Source organism: Dipodomys spectabilis, unplaced genomic scaffold (assembly GCF_019054845.1).
Source record: "Dipodomys spectabilis isolate Male_0828 unplaced genomic scaffold, ASM1905484v1 ptg000112l, whole genome shotgun sequence".
Classification (NCBI taxonomy): Eukaryota; Metazoa; Chordata; class Mammalia; order Rodentia; family Heteromyidae; genus Dipodomys; species Dipodomys spectabilis.
In genome coordinates this window covers 2,120,438-2,141,122 of record NW_024870789.1, presented here as the reverse complement: position 1 = coordinate 2,141,122, position 20,685 = coordinate 2,120,438, and the positions used below count along the sequence as shown (strand labels likewise).

The following is a 20,685-nucleotide window of genomic DNA, read 5'->3' as shown; positions in this document are numbered from 1 at the left end:
TCCTTATGACTCAAGGCTCTGGATCTAGGACCCCACCCTGCCTGTGTTCTGGTCTTCCCAGATCAGATCCCATGGGAGAACAATAGGAGGGCTTAACCCAGAATCTGCCAGCTTACCAGGCCTGGAAAGGACAGAATGGGAATTAGGGTGGTGTCAAGCAGTCCCAACTCACTGTGCCTGCAGGAGTCTGCATGCATACATATACACAGTGACTGGGCTGGGAAGGTGGCTGAATGGTAGAGTGCTTGCCTTGCATGCACGAGGCCCTGGGCTTGATTCCTCAGCACCACATAAGCAGAAAAAGCTGGAAGTGGTGCTGTGGCTCAAGTGGTAGAGTGCTAGCCTTGAGCTGAGGCACAGCACCTAGGCCCAGAGTTCAGGCTCACAACCAGCAAAAACACACACACACACACACACACACCTGCAAGGCTTCCAACAAGGGGCAAGTCTCATAGTTGGCGTTGTTCTGAGAACTGACTCCTGACTTGCCACAGTTCCCAGTCCCAAAGTCAGCCTGTTCTACCTACCAAGAGCTTGGTCAGGTGGTATCTGGGAAACAAACACCCATTTGTCTAGTCCCAAGTCTGAGCCCATGTCTCTGGCTACAAGCACAGTCCTAGAATCTACTCCCCCATTTGTACTGCTTGTACACCGTATGTGCATATCTTTAGTTTCCACTTCTGTAGCCGTGACCCATGGATAATGCATGGGAATCACCCAGCCCTATTCCTGGAAATGGCAGATGTTAAAGTTTGTAGCTGTAGCCTAGCAAGATAGTACATATCTGTAATCCCAGCACTCAGAAAGCTAAGGCTGAGGGGGCTGGGAAGGTGTCTCAGTGGTAGAATGCTTGCCTTGCATGCATGAGGCCCTGGGTTCGAGTCCTCAGCACCACATAAGCAAAAAGAAAAAAAGCCACAAGTGGCGCTGTAGCTCAAGTGGTAGAGCGCTAGCCTTGAGCTGAAGAGCTGAGGGACAGCACCCAGGCCCAGAGTTCAGGCCCTATGACCGGACCCCCCCCCCCCACCAAAAAAAAAAAAAAGAAAGCTAAGGCTGAAGGATCACTGAAAGCCAGGAGCTCAAGACAAGGCCTAGACCACACAGTGAAACTTTTGTCTCAAAAACAAATCAAGGACTGGGAAGGTGGCTCAGTGGTAGAGCGCTTGCCTTGCATGCCTGAGGCCCTGGGTTCGATTCCTCAGTACCACATAAGAAAAAAGAAAAAAGCTGGAAGTGGTGCTGTGGCTCAAGTGGTAGAGTGCTAGCTTGAGCTAAAGAGCTGAGGGACAGTGCCCAGGCCCAGAGTTCAGGCCCCATGACTGGACCAAAAAAAAAAAAAATCAAGCCTGGCACTGGTGCTACTTGAGGCTGAGATCTGAGGACTGTGGTTCAAAGCCAGCCTAGGAAGGAAAGTCTGTAAACTCTAATCTCCAATAATCTACTCAGAAAAAGCTGGGAATGGTGCTGTGACTCCAGTGGTAGAGCACTAGCCTTGCGCAGAAGCTCAGGGACAGCACTCAGTGCCTGAGTTCAAGCCCCAGGACCACTACCATCCTCCCACCCCACCCCCCAAAAAAATCAACAAGCCAGGTAAGGCAGGACACAATTGTAATCTCAGCACTCAGGAGGCTGAGGCAAAAAAAATTAAAGGTTCAAGACCAGCCTGGGCTACAATTTGAGGCCTGTCTCAAAACATTTGAACAAAAACCTAGTAGCTATTAACAGACACAAGAGCTAAAACTAGTGATAACTTGATTTATTACCTTAATATTGCCCCATAAATTGTTACTTAAAAAGGAAAATTAGAAGGCTGGGAATGTGGCTTAGTGACATAGTGCTTGGCTAGCATGCATGAAGCTCTGGGTTCAATTCCTCAGTACCTCATAAACAGAAAAAGCTGGAAGTGGGGCTGTGGCTCAAGTGGTAGAGTGCTAGCCTTGAGCCCAGACCCTGAACTCAAGCCCTAGGACTGGCAAAAAAAAGCAAAGCTGTGTACCTCAAGACAGCTAACTAAAAAATTCTGCCATGTTAGAAATCAGAGCTTTCCTGTAGGTAAAGTCCCCAGATACAGGTCTGGCAAACTGCAGAAGGTAAGAAAAACAGACTGGGGCTGGGAAGATGGCTCAGTGGTAGAGCGCTTGCCTTGCATGCCTGAGGCCCTGGGTTCAATTCCTCAGCACCACATAAGCAAAATGAAAAAAGCTGGAAGTGGCGCTGTGGCTCAAGTGGTAGAGCTCTAGCCTTGAGCTGAAGAGCTGAGGGACAGCGCCCAGGCCCAGAGTTCAGGCCCCACAACCAGACCCCCTAAAAAAAAAGAAAAGAAAAGAAAAACAGACTGGTAAACAGAAGCATATCACATGCAGCTAGTCACAGTACAGACTTGGAATGAGCATTCTCTCCCTGTCTTCTTGCTAAGCCACAGAACCCATTCGCTTGACTCCAAGGTAGGTCCTGGTCTTCACCTTAGGATAGCAACTAAACTGTCCAACAAGGTCAATATGTAGATGGGCATACTGTTTTTTTTCCTTCTTGTTTTATGCTGGTTCTGGGGCTTGAACTCAGAGCTGGGTGCTATCTCTAAGCTTTTGTGCTTAAGGCTTGTACTCTATCACTGGAGCCACAGCTCCACTTCTGGCTTTTTGGTGGTTAATTAGAGATAAGAATCTCACAGACTTCCCTGCCTTGGCTAGCTTCAAACAGGATCCTTAGATTTTAGCCTCAGGCATAAGCCAGCATCACCAGCTGTTAAATTCAATTTTAAAACAAAAAAGATCCCACATATCATGCATTTAAGTCAGATTTCACTTTATTTTTCTCAATCCTCAACAATATAAACTCTTCCAGGATTTGTAAAATGTCACTAGTAGGCAATCACCTGGTAGCAATTAACTGCTTTAAATGTTAAATCTGTCAAGAAAAACCATGTAACACGTGTGCAGGCACACGTTGTGACTCAACAAATCCATCCATGGCTTCTGATCAAATCCCCAAAACTCAAGGGAGATTTAGGAACAAAACCCTCCTGCTGCCTCAGCATTGCTGCCAGCTGTTCCTCAGAGGGCAAGGTGGGCGAGGCTGAGATCAGGGAAAGGGGGAGAAGATGGGTGATTTGAAATAAGCTGGGAATTACAAGGTCAGAAGTAATTCAAGTAATAGTAGCACTAAGAATATATAATCCACAACAAAATGAGCAGGCTCTAGGAAAACTAATGTTTATGGGGTATTTTCTTCCCCAAACAAAAGAGCAGTGTAAGTAGGAGGTCAGATTTTCAGATGTAGAGTTACTAAACTTTGCAAAGTCTGACTTAAAAAAGGTCTTTTAATATTTTAAATAACTAATGCAATCTTGCATCATAAATTCAAATCCTTATTAACCAAGCTCTGGTTTTCACATTTTCCTAAGAGCCACACAACTGTGCCACATTTAAGGATGTACAGGAAGCTGACCACCGGCTCTTAGTAGACAATGAAGCTGTTCCTCAGGACAGGAAATACAAATAAGTAGTCAGAGGTCAGCCAGCATGCATTTGTTTGACTGCCTCTGTCTGCAGTGCCTCCTCTGAGCTCAGTGAGCTGGCCTACTAAGATGGCCTCGTATAGTAAGACAAATTAGTACACCAGTCAACCAAGCCTATGCCAACAGAGGAGAGAAAGGTTCCTCAGACCCTGGGAAGCATAGGCCAGTCCATTCTTTGCTTATCACTCTTTCTTATCTTTACTCTTGGAATTTCCTGAGAGATGAGCCAGCTTCACAGTAACTACTAGCTGCTCTGGACCTTCTAGGCACAACACTGGATTTCTGTAATTGCAAGTCCGCTCTCATCTCAATAGCATTGTGAGTGCCTTCCCCAGGAAGTTCCTGGGGAAGCCGATGAAATTCATTACAACCTGGCTCATCAAAGGCAACACCAATAGTGTACTAGCTGTGTGCTCGGCCTCATCACAGCTGTGGTAAGGCCATAAAGAACCTCTACCTCAGAGCATCTGGTAATCCACGCCCTCCCCTTTTGCTCTCAGCCTGCCTTCACCACATTTCTTTTCCCTGAGGCATCCATACTTCTTGTCAGCTTATTTTTGTGATTTCTTCCCAACCTACCATGAAATCAGGGTAAAATCAAATAAAAACTCTCTCAGTGTCCAGGAAATGGCTGCTGGGCCCTAACTCCATCAAAGGCCTAGGCCAGCTTCTGTGTGCTCTTCTACGCTGGGTCCTCTTCCTCCATTGCCACCTCGTTACTGGGGGCTTTCTTCTCCTCAGTCTCAGGCCCTGCAGGCAGGATGCTGGTGACTGTGAGGAGAAGGGCCTCCACCTGCTCTTCTGTGAGCCGCTCTTCACTCTCTTCCACCATCTGCACAAGAACAAGACTCTCAGGGATCAGTGAGCTTCCAGCTCCAGCCTACCCTGCCCTCCCTTGCCCATACATCCCATCCCACAACTCCTGCTTTGTGGCATAGAGCACCACCCGATCCTGAGCTACCTCTGCACCCATGTCCTCCTCATCTAGGCTCCACACAGCAGGATGAAGCCAGCTCAAACCCCAGGCTAAGCCAAAGTGAATGCTCAAAGCAGGTCAGTAAAAAAAATTAAGCTGCAGGACAGTATTTCTCTTGAAAGAAAAGGATGTGCCTCATATCCCAGCTGCGTGATAGGCTGAAATTGGGTGGATTAATATTTGTGTTTAGGCAGGCACTGGTGGCTCTGGCCTATAATCCTAGTTACTCAGGAGGCTGAGATCTGAGGATCGTGGTTCAAAGCCAGCTCAGGCAGGAAAGTCCATGAAACTCCAATAAACCACCAGAAAACCGGAAGTGGTGTAGCTCAAGTGGTAGAACGCTCGCCTTGAGCTGAAGAGCTGAGGGACAGTGCCCACGTCCAGAGTTCAAGCCCCACGACCAAAAAAAAAAAAAAAAAAATTGTGTTTTGGGGCTGGAGAGGTGGCTCTAGTGGTAGAGCACTAGCTAGCCTTGAGCTGAAGAGCTCAGGGACAGCTCCCAGGCCTCACAACTGACAAAAAAAAAAAGATTTGTATTTAACCCAGTCAGGAAAACTTTGAAAGATTCTATCAACAGAAAGACATTGGACACAGTGGCAAACAGCTGCCATCTGACTACAAAAGGAAGCCTAAAATAAGCAAATCTCTGTCCAGGTTCCCCCTGAGCAAGAATTGAGACCTTACCTCAGAAATAACCAGTGTAAAGCCACATACTAGTGGCTCACATCTATAATCTTAGCTACCCAGGAAGCTGAGATCTGAGGATTAAGGCTCAAAGTCAGTCAAGGCAAGAAAGTCTGTGAGACTCTTATCTCAAATTAATCATAGAAAATGCTGGGGGTTGGGGGGAGGGTGCGGGGAAATAGTGCTGTAGCTCAAGTGGTAGAGCACTAACTTAAGGAGCTTAGGGACAGGGCTGGGAAACAGTCACCCCAAGCATAGAGAATAAAGGAACGGGGGCTGGGAAGGTGGCTCAGTTGTAGAGCGCTTGCTTTGCATGCATGAGGCCCTGGGTTTGATTCCCCAGCACCACATAAGCAAAAAGAAAAAAAGCCAAAAGTGGCGCTGTGGCTCAAGTGGTAGAGCATTAGCCTTGAGCTGAAGAGCTGAGGGACAGCGCCCAGGCCCAGAGTTCAGGCCCCACAACTGGACCCAAAAAACAAAAAGGAGCTTAGGGACAGCGCCCAGGCCCAAATTCAAGGCCCAGAAAAAAATAACCAGTTTAAAAAAAGAGCTGGAGCAGTAGAGTAGTTGCTCAGCAAGCCTGAGGCTGAGTTCAAACCCTAGTACTGCTCCACTCCAAAGTGTTAGGTACTTATGAAACCTCTATAAATTATTAATTCTGTGTTGAGTCTCGACTCCTATTCCCCAGGTACCTCACTAAGTAGACTGCAAATAGTACACTTACTTACACACACACTTTTACACACACACACACTTTTATACACAATCTTGAAAAACCAAGTATTTCTGTTCCCAAGCATCTTGGATACTGGATACTTGACCTGGATAGAGCAAGAGCAGTAACTTTCAGCTATTCGTCCTAGAACAGTCCACAAAACCTCTTTAAATGTGAACTTCCACTGGGCACCAGGCTCAAAGCCAGCCTGGGCAGGAAAGTCCGTGAGACTTTTATCTCCAATAACCCCCCCCCCCCCACCCAGAAAACCGGAAGTGGTGCTGTGGCTCAAGCGGTAGAGTGCTAACCTTGAGCAAACAAAGCTCAGGAACAGTGCCCTGGCCTTGAATTCAAGCCCTAGGAGACTGGCAAAAAAAAAAAAAAAAAGGCCCAAGGCCAGACACCAGTAGCACATGCCTATAATCAGTGGATTGCAGTTCAAAGCAAGCCTAAGCAGGAAAGTTCATGAGACTTATCTCCAATTAATGACCAAAAAGCCAACTGAGCTGTGGCTCAAGAGGTAGGGAACTACTAACCTTGAGCAAAAAAAGCTCAGGGACAGCAGCACCCAGACCCTGAGTTCAAGCCCCAGGACCAACACACACAAAATTTTCTATTATGTAGTCTGTAGAAGAAAGAACCACTGAGGAAGGCCACACAGACTTGGTTCTCAGTAGGTATCATGGTAGAGTTCAGGTGTTGAACAAACTAAAGAACACCTAGAATATTAGTAAATCACAGCTTTTAGGTGAGTCTAATCTAGAAAAGCCTGGTGTGTGAGTTGGTTTGGTTACTAGCCTGAAGGGGAAAATCTGCAGCCATGTCAGTAGCATCCAACTGGCAGGGACCAAGATGGAATTTTCTCACCCTCTGCTCTTGTCCCAGAACTAGGGCACTCTGGTCAGGGCCTTCGTCATCAGAACTCCAGGTTCTCTGGTCTCTGGACTCCAGAATGCACACAAGCAGGCCTCTGGCCACAGTATGAATCAAACCACCAGCTTTTCTGGTTCTGAGAATTTTGCTCTTGAGTTGAGCCATGCTACTGGTATCCAAGGGTATTCAGCCTACTGTGGATCCCTCTACTTCCACAAGCCTATTCTAACAAATCCCTGCTGACATACTCTGGTAGTCTTTCTGGGACCTTGGATTAACATACCATGCCAAGTTCATGGCTTAAAAGAAGTAAAGGTTCTAAATGAGACCCTAGGCAGCCACCCCATAGTCCTCTGGCTAAAATGGACAGAGTACCTGTCCTCTTCCAAATACTCTGGTGAGGGTATTTAAAGTGACACAGACAAGGCTCCTTGAACATACTGACACATACTACACACTCTTAATAGCAGGTATCAAGACACATACTACACACGCTTAATAGCAACCAAACGATGGGAGAGCTTTCTACAGGCTTGGGGATGAATTCATCTAATCCTCCCCATGCCTCCTCTGCCTGTGGCTCAGCCACAAGTAACACATGTTGCCGATTAAAGCTGGAGGAGACATGACATGTGATCTTTCACCCAAAGGGCCAGAGATTAACTTCTTGCTGTTTTGTTTGTCTTTTCTCTCCTGTAAGCCGGTCTCTAAATCTAAAGCACTACGGTAATGAGGATATACAAAAGGAAGCTCTATTTAGCCCAAAGGCCAGTTCTCCCAGAAAGATACACTGTATGGAAAGAATTTTCTAATTTAATTTGGGGAGAATTTGAAGGACAAACAATTCTGGAAGAACAATGAAGGTTTGAGTCAAAAATTAAATACAACTCTTTTCTACGTTTTTTTTTTTTAGAATATTTTCTTCTATACTTTTCTGAAGGAAATTTAATAAAGAACTGAATATTGCTTAACTCTTTTTTCTTTTCCTCTCCTTCCCCCCTCCTGCCATACTAGGGTTTAAACTCAGGACCTTGTGCTTGGTAGAGTGCTTCTAAAGTGTAGGCACTCTACAGCTGAGCCATGCCTCTGGCCCTTCTTCCCTCCTCCTTCTCCCCCTCTCCTTTCCTCTCCCTTGTACTCATGATTATATAATCTGCTTCAATAGCTGCTGATGCCCCCTGCCCAACTGAAGGAAACTGCCAGTGGCCATCATGGCAGCCTCTCATTCTGTACCACTGGCCCTCATCTTCACTCTCCTTAATCCTTCTCAGGCCTCCAGCAGGCCTTCCTGCTGCTTGCTTTCCCCAGTTCTGAAACATATGTTTGCAATATGTTTTACAAATGCTGATGCTCCACTGAAAGCCTTTAACACAGAAACACAAGAATACACTGTGGTTTAGAAAGTGATCTTCAATAGTGGTGGCCATGCTGGAGTCAGGAAGACCAGAGAGACAAATTCAAGGGATGGATTGGGAAATGGCAGAAATTAATGCCTTGCAATAGGGAAAAGGCAGGGCGCTGGTGGCTCACACCTGTAATCCTCACTAATCAGGAGGCTGAGATCTGAGGACCATGGTTCAAAGCCATCCAGGCAGGAACATCCCTGAGCCTCTTATCTCCAGTTAACCACCAGAAAACTGGAAATGGCACTATAGCTCAAGTAGCAGAGCACTAGCCTTGTGCTGAAGAACTCAGGGATAGCTCCCAGGCCCAGAGTTCAAGCCTCATGACTGAGAAAAGAAAAATAACAAAAAGTAAGAGGAGTCAGAACCAACAGGACTTAGGGATGAACTGATGTGAGATAAAAGGGGTAAAATGACTCCTGGGTCAGGCTTGGAAGACTAGGCCAGGGTAAAAGTGCACATGTGCACCATTAGCTGAGAAGGGAAGAGTAGGGCTGAAGGGTGGGAGCAGAGGACATAAATCCCACTGAAGACATGCTGAGCTGGATGTTTTCAGAACATCTGGTTGGCAACAACCTCTATGGATGCCAGGGCCAGAACAGCCGAGGACATCAGAGGAGATAAGGCCACTTTTAAAGTCCATGGGAAAAGTCCTATTCCCTCCAGTCATCTGCTTCTGCTAAGGCTACACTAAGTAGGACCACAGCAGTGATGAGGGCTCCTGGCACTTGTAAAGTGGGGAGGCTGGGCAACCTCAGCCTTTCCACATGTCAGGTCCTAAACACAGCCCCTCACGCAAAGGCTCCCCCACTCACCAGCTGGATCTCAACAGCAGTCACAGGCCTGTGATTCACCAGCTGAAGCTTTTCTGCTCTGTCAAAAGAAAAGTACAAAACATGTAAAACCCCTCCAAGACCTTGGGTCTTGACCAAGCTGTTAGGAAAATACTGTTAAAGAGTAGAACTGTTGGGGCTGGGAATGTTGCTTAGTGGTAGAGTGCGTGCCTAGGATAAATGAAGCCCTGGGTTTGATTCCTCAGTCCCACATACACAGATAAGGCTGGAAGTGACACTGTGGCTTAAGTGGTAGAATGCTGGCCTTAAGCCAAAGAAGCTCAGGGACAGTGCCCAGGCCCTGAGATCATGCTGCAGGACTAGCAAAAAAAAAAAAAAGAGTGGGAGAGCTACCACAGCACAGCCTTCAATCCTCCAACTTAAAGCAGAATAAGAATGAGATTCACCTAATGGCACAGATACACAGCAGAGTCCCAAGGGTTGTAAGGTATGATGCTCAGTAAGTCATTACTTACTAATGGGTGTGGTGGCAATGCCTATAATCTTAGAACTTAGGAGGCTAAGATAGGAAAATCACAAGTTTGATACCAGCCTGGGCTACATCAAAGCTACATAGTGAAACCGTTTCTCAAAAAAATTGAAAAAAAGGGGCTTGGGTCAGTGGTAGAGTGCTTGCCTTGCATTCATAAGGCTCTGGGTTCGATTCCTCAACACCACATAAACAAAAAAGCCAGAAGTGGTACTATGGCTCAAAATGGTAGAGCACTAGCTTTGAGAGTAAAAGCTCAGGGTCAGTGCCCAGACCCTGAGTTCAAGCCCCACCCACAACTGACAAAAAAATAAATTAAATAAATGCCTTGTAATAGGGAAAAAAGAGTAAGTCCATGAGACTCTTAACGCCAATAAACTACTCAGAAAAAGCCAGAAGTGGCACTATGGCCCGAATGGTAGAGCACTAGCACTAGCCTTAAGCCAAAGCAGCTAGGGACAGCACCCAGGCCCAGGGTTCAAGCCCCAGGAATGGCAGAAAATAAAAAAATAAAAGAAGAACGACTCCCAGGTTCTGGCTTGGAAGACTAGGCCAGGAGGGTAAGAGGAAGAGACCAGTCAGGCGCCAGTGGCTTGTGTAATCCTAACTACTAAGGAAGCTGAGATCTGAGTGAGGATCATGGTTCAAAACCAAACTAGACAGGAAAGTCCATGAGACTCTTATCTCCAATACGCCACCAGAAAACCAGAAGTGGCACTGTGGCTCAAGTGGTAGAGTGCTAGCCTTGAGCTGAAGAGCTCAAGGACAGCACCCAGGCCCAGAGTTCAAGCCCCATGACAAACCCCTCCCCCCCCCCAAAAAAGGAAGAGACCATATGAGAAAGTGCACATGTTCTCCATTAATTAAGAAAAGAAGTATATTACAGAGTAAAGTCCTTGAGAACAAATTGAGACGTGAGACTTTTATCTGCAATTAATGGCCAAAAGACCACAGACCACAAGTAGGACTGTGGTTTAAGCAGCAGAGTGCTAGCCTTGAGCAAAAAAGCTCAAGTACAGCATCCAGGCCTTGAATTCAAGCACCAGGACTCGCAAAAAAAAAACAACAAACAAACAACAACAAAACCCAGAGCTGTCATATTAATTTTTACTTGGTAATGTAAGAGCATTTTCTTGGTCTAATTCAAAGAAGATAGAGCCAGGCACTAGTGGCTCACATCTGTAATCCTATCTAAAGGAGGCTAAGATCTGAGGATTGAAGTTCAAAGTTAGGCAAAGCAGTAAAGTCCACGAGGCTCTTATCTCCAATTAACTACCGAAAAGATGGAAGTAAAGCTGTGGCTCAAGTGGCAGAGTACTAGCGTTAAACAAAAGAAGCTCAGGGACAGTGCCCAGGCCCTGAGTTCAAGCCCCAGGCATGGCAGAAAAAAAAAAAAGAAAGAAAGAAAAAAAAGAAAGATAAAAGAGCACAAATCCTTAAGAGGAAGAAGAAAACACATGCCAATTTTCCTAATAAAAGACTGAAGAAGCAATTAAAGGTGCCAATTATCACTTGTCACAAGGGAATACACAGTTCACTGTTGAAAGGGTGATTGAAAAGATGACAGGATGTCAAAGAGTGAAAATGACTTTAATTACCTCCTTGTGCAGGTGACAATTTCTAATTTCTTTCTCAATCTGACTCGATCTTCAGGTCCATCTTGTAATCCAATTTAATAGTCAAAAGGTATTTAGGAATACAAATGAATATCACAAGCCCTATAGTGATGTGTTTGAAGAACCACAAGGGCTGGGAAGGTGGCAAAATGGTAGAGTGCTTGCCTTGCATGCATGAGGCCCTGGGTTCGATTCCTCAGCACCACACAAGAAAAAAAAAAGCAGAAAGTGGCGCAGTGGCTCAAGTGGTAGAGTGCTAGCCTTGAGCTGAAATGCTGAGGGACAGCACCCAGGCCCAGAGTTCAGGCCCCACGACTGAAACCTCCCCCACCTTCCCCCCAAAAAAAGAAAGAAAAGAAAAAAGAACCACAAGCCACCCAGCCTCCCGAAGCCTAGCACCCAGAGTGCTGATTATACCTCAGGGAGTCTTTGGAGAATAATAATCATATTTTTATTTTTTGCCAGTCCTGGGACTTGAACTCAGGGCCTGGGCATTGTCCCTGAGCTTCTTTTACTCAAGGCTCTACCACCTGAGCCACAGCCCCACTTCCAGCTTTTTCTGTTTATGAGGTATTGAAGAATTGAACCTAGGCTTCATGCATGCTGGGCACTCTACAATAAGCCACATTCCCAGCCCCTAATCTTATATGTAAAGTGACCTCTGCCAGACGTAGTGGCTCAAATCTATAGCCTAACTACTTCGGAGGCAGAGATCAGATATTATGATTCAAGATCAGCCTTGGCAAAAAAAAGTTTGTGAAACTCCATCTCAACTAACTCTGGGCCCAGTGGTATACACTTGTTATTTGAGCTACAAATAAAACAAGGCATAAAACAAGACACTACCTTAAAAATAATCAGTACGGCTAGACATTGGGCTCACATCTGTAAACCTAGCTACTTAGGAGGCTGAGATCTGAATATCAGCTGTTTGAAGCCAGCTCAGGCAGGAAAGTTCATGAGACTTCTCTCAAATTAAGCAACAAAAAAGCAGAAGTGGAGCTGTGGCTTAAGTGGCAAAGCACTAGCCTTGAGCAAAAAAAAAACTCAGACAATGCCCAGGCCCTCTATTCAATCCCCAGGACTGGCACAGAAAGGTTAGGGCAAGGGCGAGGGCAGGGGAATAGAGGGGAGAAAGGAAGAAAGCAAGCAAGCAAAAAAAGGTTGGAGGTCTGGCTCTAGTGGTAAGATTACTTGTCCAACAAGTATGAGGTAACCCTAAGGTCAATCCCTAGCTCTGAAGGAAAAAAAAAAAAGACAGCTGCTAATATTTACTGCACGCTTTCTGTACAATAAACTTACTAACACTTAAGATTAATCATCACTGAGACAGAAAAGAACCTGTCCAAAGTTACAAACCTACATACTCCGCCTTCCAAGTTCCTATCTTCCCTCCCTCCCTCTCTTTGTTTTTTGGTCTATGTGGCCAAGGCTGACCTTAACTTGTGTCTCAGCTTGGAATGCTAGGATTACAAGGCATGCACCACAAATGTCACGTTTTTCTATCCTATGATCCAATGATACCACTCTTGGGTATCTATCCAGAATATTAGTAAAGGCACTTGCACATCCATGTTCATTGCTTTCACAAGAGTCAAGATAAAAGAAATAGTTCAGATGCCCTACAATGGACAAATGGAGAAAATGTGGTACATATATACAATGGAATTGTACTCAGTCATCTCATTTGCAGAGAAATGGACGGACTTGGAAAATATTATGGTAAGTGAAGTAAGTCAGGTTCAAGGAGACAAAGGATGCATGTTTTCTCTCAAATGTGGGAGTCAGACCTAAGTTATAAACATATGAAAATACATTTAAGGTTATAAGCATGTATGTGAAGAACATGAGCCTAAGCTGCAGAGAAACTGCTAAGGCAGGGAATATTTTAGCAGGGATTTTGCAGACCTAAATGCAATGGAAAATCAGAGCCCTCACTATAAATAAAATTGTTACTTTTGGGTTTTGCTTTGCTTTTTAACCACCATCACTACCACTAATATGAATGAGGAATGAGAAAAGAACAAAGATACAGTGGAATAAATGAGTAACTCCACCCCAAGTCAAGCAAAATAATGGAATTCAGTTAATCAAACTGTGATCCTTCTACCAAAGGAAATGCTCTTTTGATCACAGAAAGTCTCCTAGCAACAGACACATTTCACAAGCACTCTCTGGAAAGCCTGACTCCAAGTCAAACCAACAGTTCCCTGCTCTACATACAGAAGCTGAACAATGCTGAGCAAATCACTCACAGGAATTTCAGCCCCCAACTGGGGACTGGACACATACTCCTAGCTTCAGAACTACATTCTCTCCTTGCTTCTCAATCCATACTGCACTTTAGCTCTTGCCCTAGCTGATCACCAACACTGTCCTTGCTGAAAAGCCTATGAATGCATCTCCATCACCTCACCTAGCTGATCCATCACTCCATCCGTGATAGCCTCACCTAACTGATCATTCCATCTCTGTGGATCATCACCTCATCCAGTTAATCACCTCACTGATCACTCTATCAGTGATCGTCTCTCCCTGCCTGTGATCACCTCACCAGGAGACTTTCTGCCCCCCACCTCATGACTTCCACTGCGCTTTCCCAACTGACTCCTGTCTTCCCAACTACTGTTCCTTCACCTCTGCCCATGTTTTCTTCTTTTGCCTCCTCTAGCATTCCCATTGTGTCCTTCCCTGTTTCTGAGCCTCTTTTGGACTTCTTTATCCAAACTCACAATCTCAACAGCTACTATACGCTTTGCCCCTGAAATCTATGTTTTTAAGAAACGTAAGTTGACCTCTAGACCTGTATAGCCAAGTGCCTACTAGATATCTCAGGTAACAACAGAAGAGATGCTCTGACAAGTGATCTGACTCTCCCTTCCAACAATGTAGCTCCTCTCTGCACATCTGTATATTCTGTCTTGAAGAACCCAAGGCCGGAAATCTGAGGTCCTGCCTGACTCCCCGTCACCCACTGTTATCTTTTAAAAATATCACTGCCCTCCTCCACATTTCCATAAGCAATTCTGGCCTCTTCATTACAAGACAATGGCCTCTATCTTCAGGTCTGCTACTTTCCAATCTACCTTCACTCTTTTTATTTTTCCCCCCAATTTTTTTTCTTTTTCTTTTTCTTTTTTTTTTTTGGTCCGGTGGTGGGGCCTGAACTCTGGGCCTGGGCGCTGTCCCTCAGCTCTTCAGCTCAAGGCTAGCGCTCTACCGCTTGAGTCACAGCGCCACTTCCGGCTTTTTTCTTTTTGCTTATGTGGTGCTGAGGAATCGAACCCAGGGCCTTGAGCATGCAAGGCAAGCGCTCTACCACTGAGCCACCTTCCCAGCCCTTTTTTCTTTTTTGTCAGTCATAGGGCTTCAACTCAGGGCCTCAGCACTATCCCTGAGCTCTTCTGCTCAATGTTAGTGCTCTACCACTTTGAGCCACAGCTCCATTTCTGGTTTTTTGGGTGGTTAGTTGGAGATAAGAGTCTTTCATAAGGACTTTCCTCAGATCTCAGCCTCCTGAGTAGCTAGGATTACAGGCATGAGCCACTGGCACCCTACTATTTTTCTCTTTATTTTTTTTTTTTTTGGGGGGGGGGGGGGTTGGTCGTGGGACCTGAACTCTGGGCCTGGGTCCTGTCCCTCAGCTTTTCAGCTCATGGGTAGCACTCTACCACTTGAGCCACAACACTACTTCCAGCCTTTTCTGCTTATGTGGTGCTGAGGGATCAAACCCAGGACCTCATGCATGTAAGGCAAGCACTCTACCACTGAGCCACCTTCCTAGCCCTTTTCCAAGATTTTGTTTTTTGTTTTTTTTTTTTTTTGGGACCGGTTGTAGGGCCTGAACTCTGGGACTGGACGCTGTCTCTCAGCTCAGCTCTTCAGCTCAAGGCTAGCGTTCTACCACTTGAGCCACAGCGCCACTTCCGGCTTTTTGCTTTTGTGGTGCTGAGGAATTGAACCCAGAGCCTCATGCATGCAAGCAAGCGCTCTACCACTGAGCCACCTTCCCAGCCCCTCCAAGATTTTTTTGTTTTGTTTTGGGGTCCGGTCGTAGGGCCTGAACTCTGGGCCTGGGTGCTCTCCCTCAGCTCTTCAGCTCAAGGCTAGCACTCTACCACTTGAGCCACAGCGCCACTTCCGGCTTTTTCCTTTTTGCTTATGTGGTACTGAGGAATTGAACCCAGGGTCTCAGGCATGCAAGGCAAGCGCTCTACCACTGAGCCATCTTCCCAGCCCCCCTCCAAGATTTTTTAATGCTAGTTCTGAGACTTGAACTCAGGGCCTGGGTGCTAAGGCTGGCACTCTACCACTTGAGACACACTTCCATTTCTGGCTTTTTGGTGTTAAATGGAGGTTAAGTCTCACAGACTTTCCTATCCAGGTTGGCTTTGAATTGTGATCCTCAGGTTATCAGCTTTCTGAGTAGCTAGAATTACAGGCAAGAGCCAACTTCTGTCTTTACTCTTAAAGTACCTTTCTTTTATTTCTTTTGCCTCTAGAGGGTGTTTGAACTCTGAGCCCAGGCGCTGTCCCTGAGCTTTTGGGCTCAACTACTTGAGCCAGAGCACTACTTCCAGCTTTACTGATATGTTTATTTGATTTTCCTGCCTGAGCTGGCTTTGAACCATGATCCTCAGATCTAAGCCTCCTGAGTAGCTAGGATTACAGACATGAGCCACTAGCACCAGCTTAAAATAACTTTTAAAAGAAAGAGGGCTGGGAAGGTGGCTCAGTGGTAGAACACTTGCCTTGCATGCATGAGGCCCTGGGTTCAATTCCTCAGCACCACATAAGAAAAAAGAAAAAAAGCCGGAAGTGGCGCTGTGGCTCAAGTGGTAGAGCGCTAGCTAGCCTTGAGCTGAAGAGCTGAGGGACAGCGCCCAAGCTCAGAGTTCAGGCCCCACGACCGGACCCAAAAAAAAAAAAGGTAGAAAGAAATCTTACTATCTCTTTATAGGTCCACTCACCTCATAGGTTTGGGTATAGATTAGAATTTTGTCAGTCTACTCACCAAGACCCTTTGAGATCTGGTCTGTGTTAGTCCCTCTAGATTTATATAGCTCTACTTTCCCTAGGTGCTACTCTTCACAGGAAAGTTCTGGGAAGCTTCTTGATTCTATGCCTTACTTATGCCATGGTGCTCCCTCTGTTCAGAAAACACTTTCTTACCAGCATCTGGCTAACTGTTCCTTTACATTAAAACCACCATCTCCTATAAACAAACTCCTAGCCTCAAATCCTGACACTTCAGTATCTCTCCACTATCAAGAGCACTTATACTGTATTCTATTTTGTATCCTCAACACCTGAGACAAAACTGGCATGAAGGCCAAGTATGGTAACTCATGCCTATAATCCCAGCTCCTCCCAGAGACTGAGAGGATCAAAACTGGAGGTAATCCAGGTAAAAGTTAGTGAGACTCCATCTCAAGTAACATAAGGGCAGAGCAGAATGTCTATAATCCTAGCTACTAAGATGAAGACAGAAGGTACAAGTAGTAAAGTACCAGCCTAGAAAGGTGTAAGGCTTTGAGTTCAAATCCCAGATGACAAAAAAATCAATGTAATCTGAACTCAGAATTAAGGAAGCTCTGACTTCCAAGAGAAGGGCACAGGAGAAACAAGTTGGAGAACTGTGAGGAGACGTGAGGCAGGATTCTATGCTCTGAAAGCAGATGGGATAAGCAGGACTGTATACACTAGGGAAATCTGGTCCCAGAGGCATAAGTCTATAGTATGGCGAGAGGCCTATAATCCTAGCAACTCAGGAGGTTGAGATGTGAAGACTGCAGTTCAAAACCAGCTTAGGCAGGAAAGTCTATGAGACATAACAAAAAAAAAAAAAAAGCAAGCAAACAAGCAAGCAAGCTGTGGCTCAAATGGTAGAGTACTAGCCTTAAGCAAAATAAAAGTTCAGGAAGAGTCCAGGCCCCAAGTTAAGCCCAAGGACCACCACAAATAAATTAATTAAAATAAACAGGGCTGGGAATATGGCTTAGTGTTAAGAGTGTTTGCCTAGCATGCATGAAACCCTGGATTTGATTCCTCAGTACCACATAAACAAAAATTAAAAAGTTAAAAGTAGAGCAGGGAAGGTGGCTCAGTGGGAGAGTGCTTGCCTTGCATACATGAGGCCCTGGGTTCAATTCCTCACCACCACATAAGCAGAAAAAGCCGGAAGTGGTGCTATGGCTCAAGTGGTAGAGCGCTAGCCTTGACCTGAAGAGCTGAGGGACAACGACCAGGCCCAGAGTTCAGGCCCTACAACTGACCATATTAATTAATTAATTAAAATAAAATATAGTACCAAATCCTAGGAGTAACTTGTGCACAGGAGAGTTCTTTTAGGGACTCAAAGTCATTTACAAACCTAAGCTGGCCTATAGGGCAAGACTTCTCTTGATTCCTGGAAGACATGATATGTGTCATGATGATACCAGGCCCTCAGAACTTAAAGCCTCAAACAACAACTAAAATTATTAAAGGGAAAAAAGAAAAAAAAAAACTTTGGGTGGCAGGAGAATAATATACTAAATAAGAAGTTATATAGGCCAGTGCCAGAGTTAAGCTACAACCTGATATTTTGATGAGTAAGGCCAGTAAGTCAAACAAAATGTGGTTCCTAGTCTACACTAAAGAGAGGGGCTGGGAAGGTGGCTCAGTGGTAGAGCGCTTGCCTTGCATGCCTGAGGCCCTGGGTTCGATTCCTCCACACCACATAAGCAAAAAGAAAAAAGCCAGAAGTGGTGCTGTGGCTCAAGTGGTAGAGTGCTAGCCTTGAGCTGAAGAGCTGAGGGACAGCGCCCAGACCCAGAGTTCAGGCCCCACAACCAGATCCCTCCCCAAAAAAAGACTGAGAGAGCCAGAGAAGGTGTGACACTGTCTAAGAAAAAAAAAAGTACTCCTTATCTGACTTATGTAACTGTACCCCCACTGTGTACCACCTTTGTAATAACATTAAAAAAAAAACAAAAAACCACTCTGGTAGTATACACAATTAAGCAAATGAACAGAGCCCCAGAATTTGCCTAACAGAACTAGACCAGTTATACTATTATCTTGTCTTAGGGCTTGAATTCAGGGCCTGGGCTTTGTCCTTTAGCTTCTTTTGCTCAAGACTAGTACTCTACCTCTTGAGCCACAGCAACACTTCGGGCTTTTCTGTTTATGTGGTACTGAGGAATCGAACCCAGGGCTTCATTCATGCTAGGCAAGCACTCTACCACTGAGCCACATTCCCAGCCCTATACTATGATCTTGGATCATCTCCCTGACAGCATGATAGTAAAAGCTACTGAGGATAATCAGATAAAGCAGTTTCCTGTGTTAAACTGCTCTAGCCAGCACAAGCAGGGCCTTGGTGACTGTAGCTGGCAAGTAGCCAAGGGGTCCACTCAGCAGGCCAGGCAACAGGACATAGCCCTTATGAAAGAAGCCTACCAGCGCCCTCTACTGGCTGCTGTTTTGAAGCCTGTGGCTTCTTGAACAGTCATAGAACCAACTACTTAAAGCTATACTTTTTTTTTGAACTCTGGGCCTGGGCACTGTCCCTCAGCTCTTCAGCTCAAGGAGAGCACTCTACCACTTGAGCTACAACGCCACTTCCGGTTTTCTGGTGGTTTATTGGAGATAGGAGTCTCATGGTCTCTCCTGCTCGGTCTCTCCTGCCCGGGCTGGCTTTGAACCGCAATCCTCAGCCTCCTGAGTAGCTAGGATTACAGGCATGAGCCACCAGCGCCCGGCTTAAAGGTATACTTTAAAAGGTCACAAAGGGCTAGGTACCAGTGACTCATACCTGTAATCCTAGCTACCCAGGAGGCTGAAATCTGAGGATTGTGGTCAAAGACAAGCCCTGGCAGGAAAGTCCATGAGACTCTCATCTCCAATTAATCACTAAAAAGCCAGAAGTGGAGCTGTGGTTCAAGGGGTAGAGTACTACCCTTAAGCAAAAGAAGCTCAGGGACAGTGCCCAGGTCCTGAGTTCAAGCCCCAAAACCAATACACACATATAGGTCACAAAGGACTTCATGAATCCTCAGCTGTGGAATCACATATTTAAAAAAGGAACTTAAAAATTAATCCTTGAGGGCGGAGTGTTTGGTGGTTCACTCTTGTAATCCTAGCTACTCAGGAGGTTGAGATCTGGGGATCATAGTTCAAAACTAGCCCAGGCAGAAAAGTCCCAATTAACCACCAAAAAAGCCAGAAGTGGAGTTGTAACTCAAAGTGGTAGAACACTATAGTGCCTTCAGCAAAAGAATCTCAGACAGCACCAAGGCCCTGAATTCGAACCACAGGCATCAAATTAACTATCATCAATCATCATCATCCTTGAACACCACAGTCTGCTTTAAATTTATGTAGATTACAACCAATTATGAATCAGCTTGCAAGGCATTTCTATTTGTGGGTTTCTTGGATGGTAGCCATGTCCCTATTTGTAATAGAAAAGATGTAGAAATTAGGAAGTAAAACACCAGTCCAGACAATTCAATGAGAAGAAAGTTAAACATCAATTACTGCAACTTCTGATGCAGACAAGATGAAGCACGTCCACTAAAGTTTATCTCCACAACAAAAATCTCAAAAAATTACAAAAGCAATAATCAAAGGATTCTGAAAAGAAAAAACAGGTAGATTGGAGGAAGTGTTCCCAGCCAGAGAGATACGAATTCTTGCTGCTGTTTCCCTTGCTGAGAAAGGGGGAGCCCTTAGAATCTGGAATCCAAGTGAAGCTCACAATGCAAGGCCTGCTCACAGATGAAACAACAGTAGCAGGTGAGGTCAGCAAGGGAACCCACTCTGCCCTGCATCCAGCACAGTAAATACCCTGTGAGTGAGCCTGTTAAACCAACCCTCCAGTCTCATACTAAAAAAAAAAGACCCAACGTGCAAGGCAAAGGTTCTAAAGTCTAAAATAACAGTCAAATGCTTCCTATGGAAAGGAGGACCTGAGTTCTGAACATAACTAGGCTGATCATATGATTATATTCTACATGAAAAAAAAACCCGAAACCAACTCAGCGTTGCCCAGACTTTCACCAAAACACAAGTATTTAAACTATTTGAGTATAATACTCAAAATGCTCAGGATACAATTTAAAGCTACTTCAATCTGGAAAACACAACTCAATTCTCAAGGGAAAAGGAAAATCACATCCAGATCTTGGAATTATCAAAGGTATTATTAGCTATAATAACAGTATGGGGTAAAAGTAAACATTCTTGAAATGAACAGAACAACAGCAGTTCTAGGAAAGAGACAAAGTTATGAACATATTTAAACTTTAGAACTGAAAAGTATATGTGGGCTTAATAGAAAACCAAGATGTGACCCAACAGAGACAGAGATTACCTCAATGGTGAGGGTAAGTGAGGGTGAATGTAGTCTTAAGTACTACATATGCATGTGTGAAAATAGGACAAACCTGTTCAGATTGTTTTAATGAAGAGCAGAGGATGAGGGAAAAAAATAAATGGGGCAAGTTTCATCAGGGTATATTGTATATATGTTTAGAAATATCAAAATGAAATACACTTGTACAACTAATATATGCTAATTTTTTTATAAACAT

General features: G+C 45.1%; 1 protein-coding gene across 1 annotated transcript in view; it reads right to left on the bottom strand.

Moving 5' to 3' along the window:
* Window positions 1–2,788: 2,788 nt before the first annotated feature.
* LOC122114832 (CGRP receptor component) overlaps window positions 2,789–20,685 on the bottom strand; it is a 34,164-nt gene continuing 16,267 nt past the window's right edge. The window contains exons 5-6 of the mRNA XM_042688084.1: window positions 8,984–9,041; window positions 2,789–4,349 (exon numbers count right to left, since the gene is read on the bottom strand). Of these exons, the coding sequence (XP_042544018.1) occupies window positions 4,200–4,349; window positions 8,984–9,041 (208 nt within the window). The 3' untranslated portion in view covers window positions 2,789–4,199. The remainder of the gene's footprint in view (window positions 4,350–8,983; window positions 9,042–20,685) is intronic.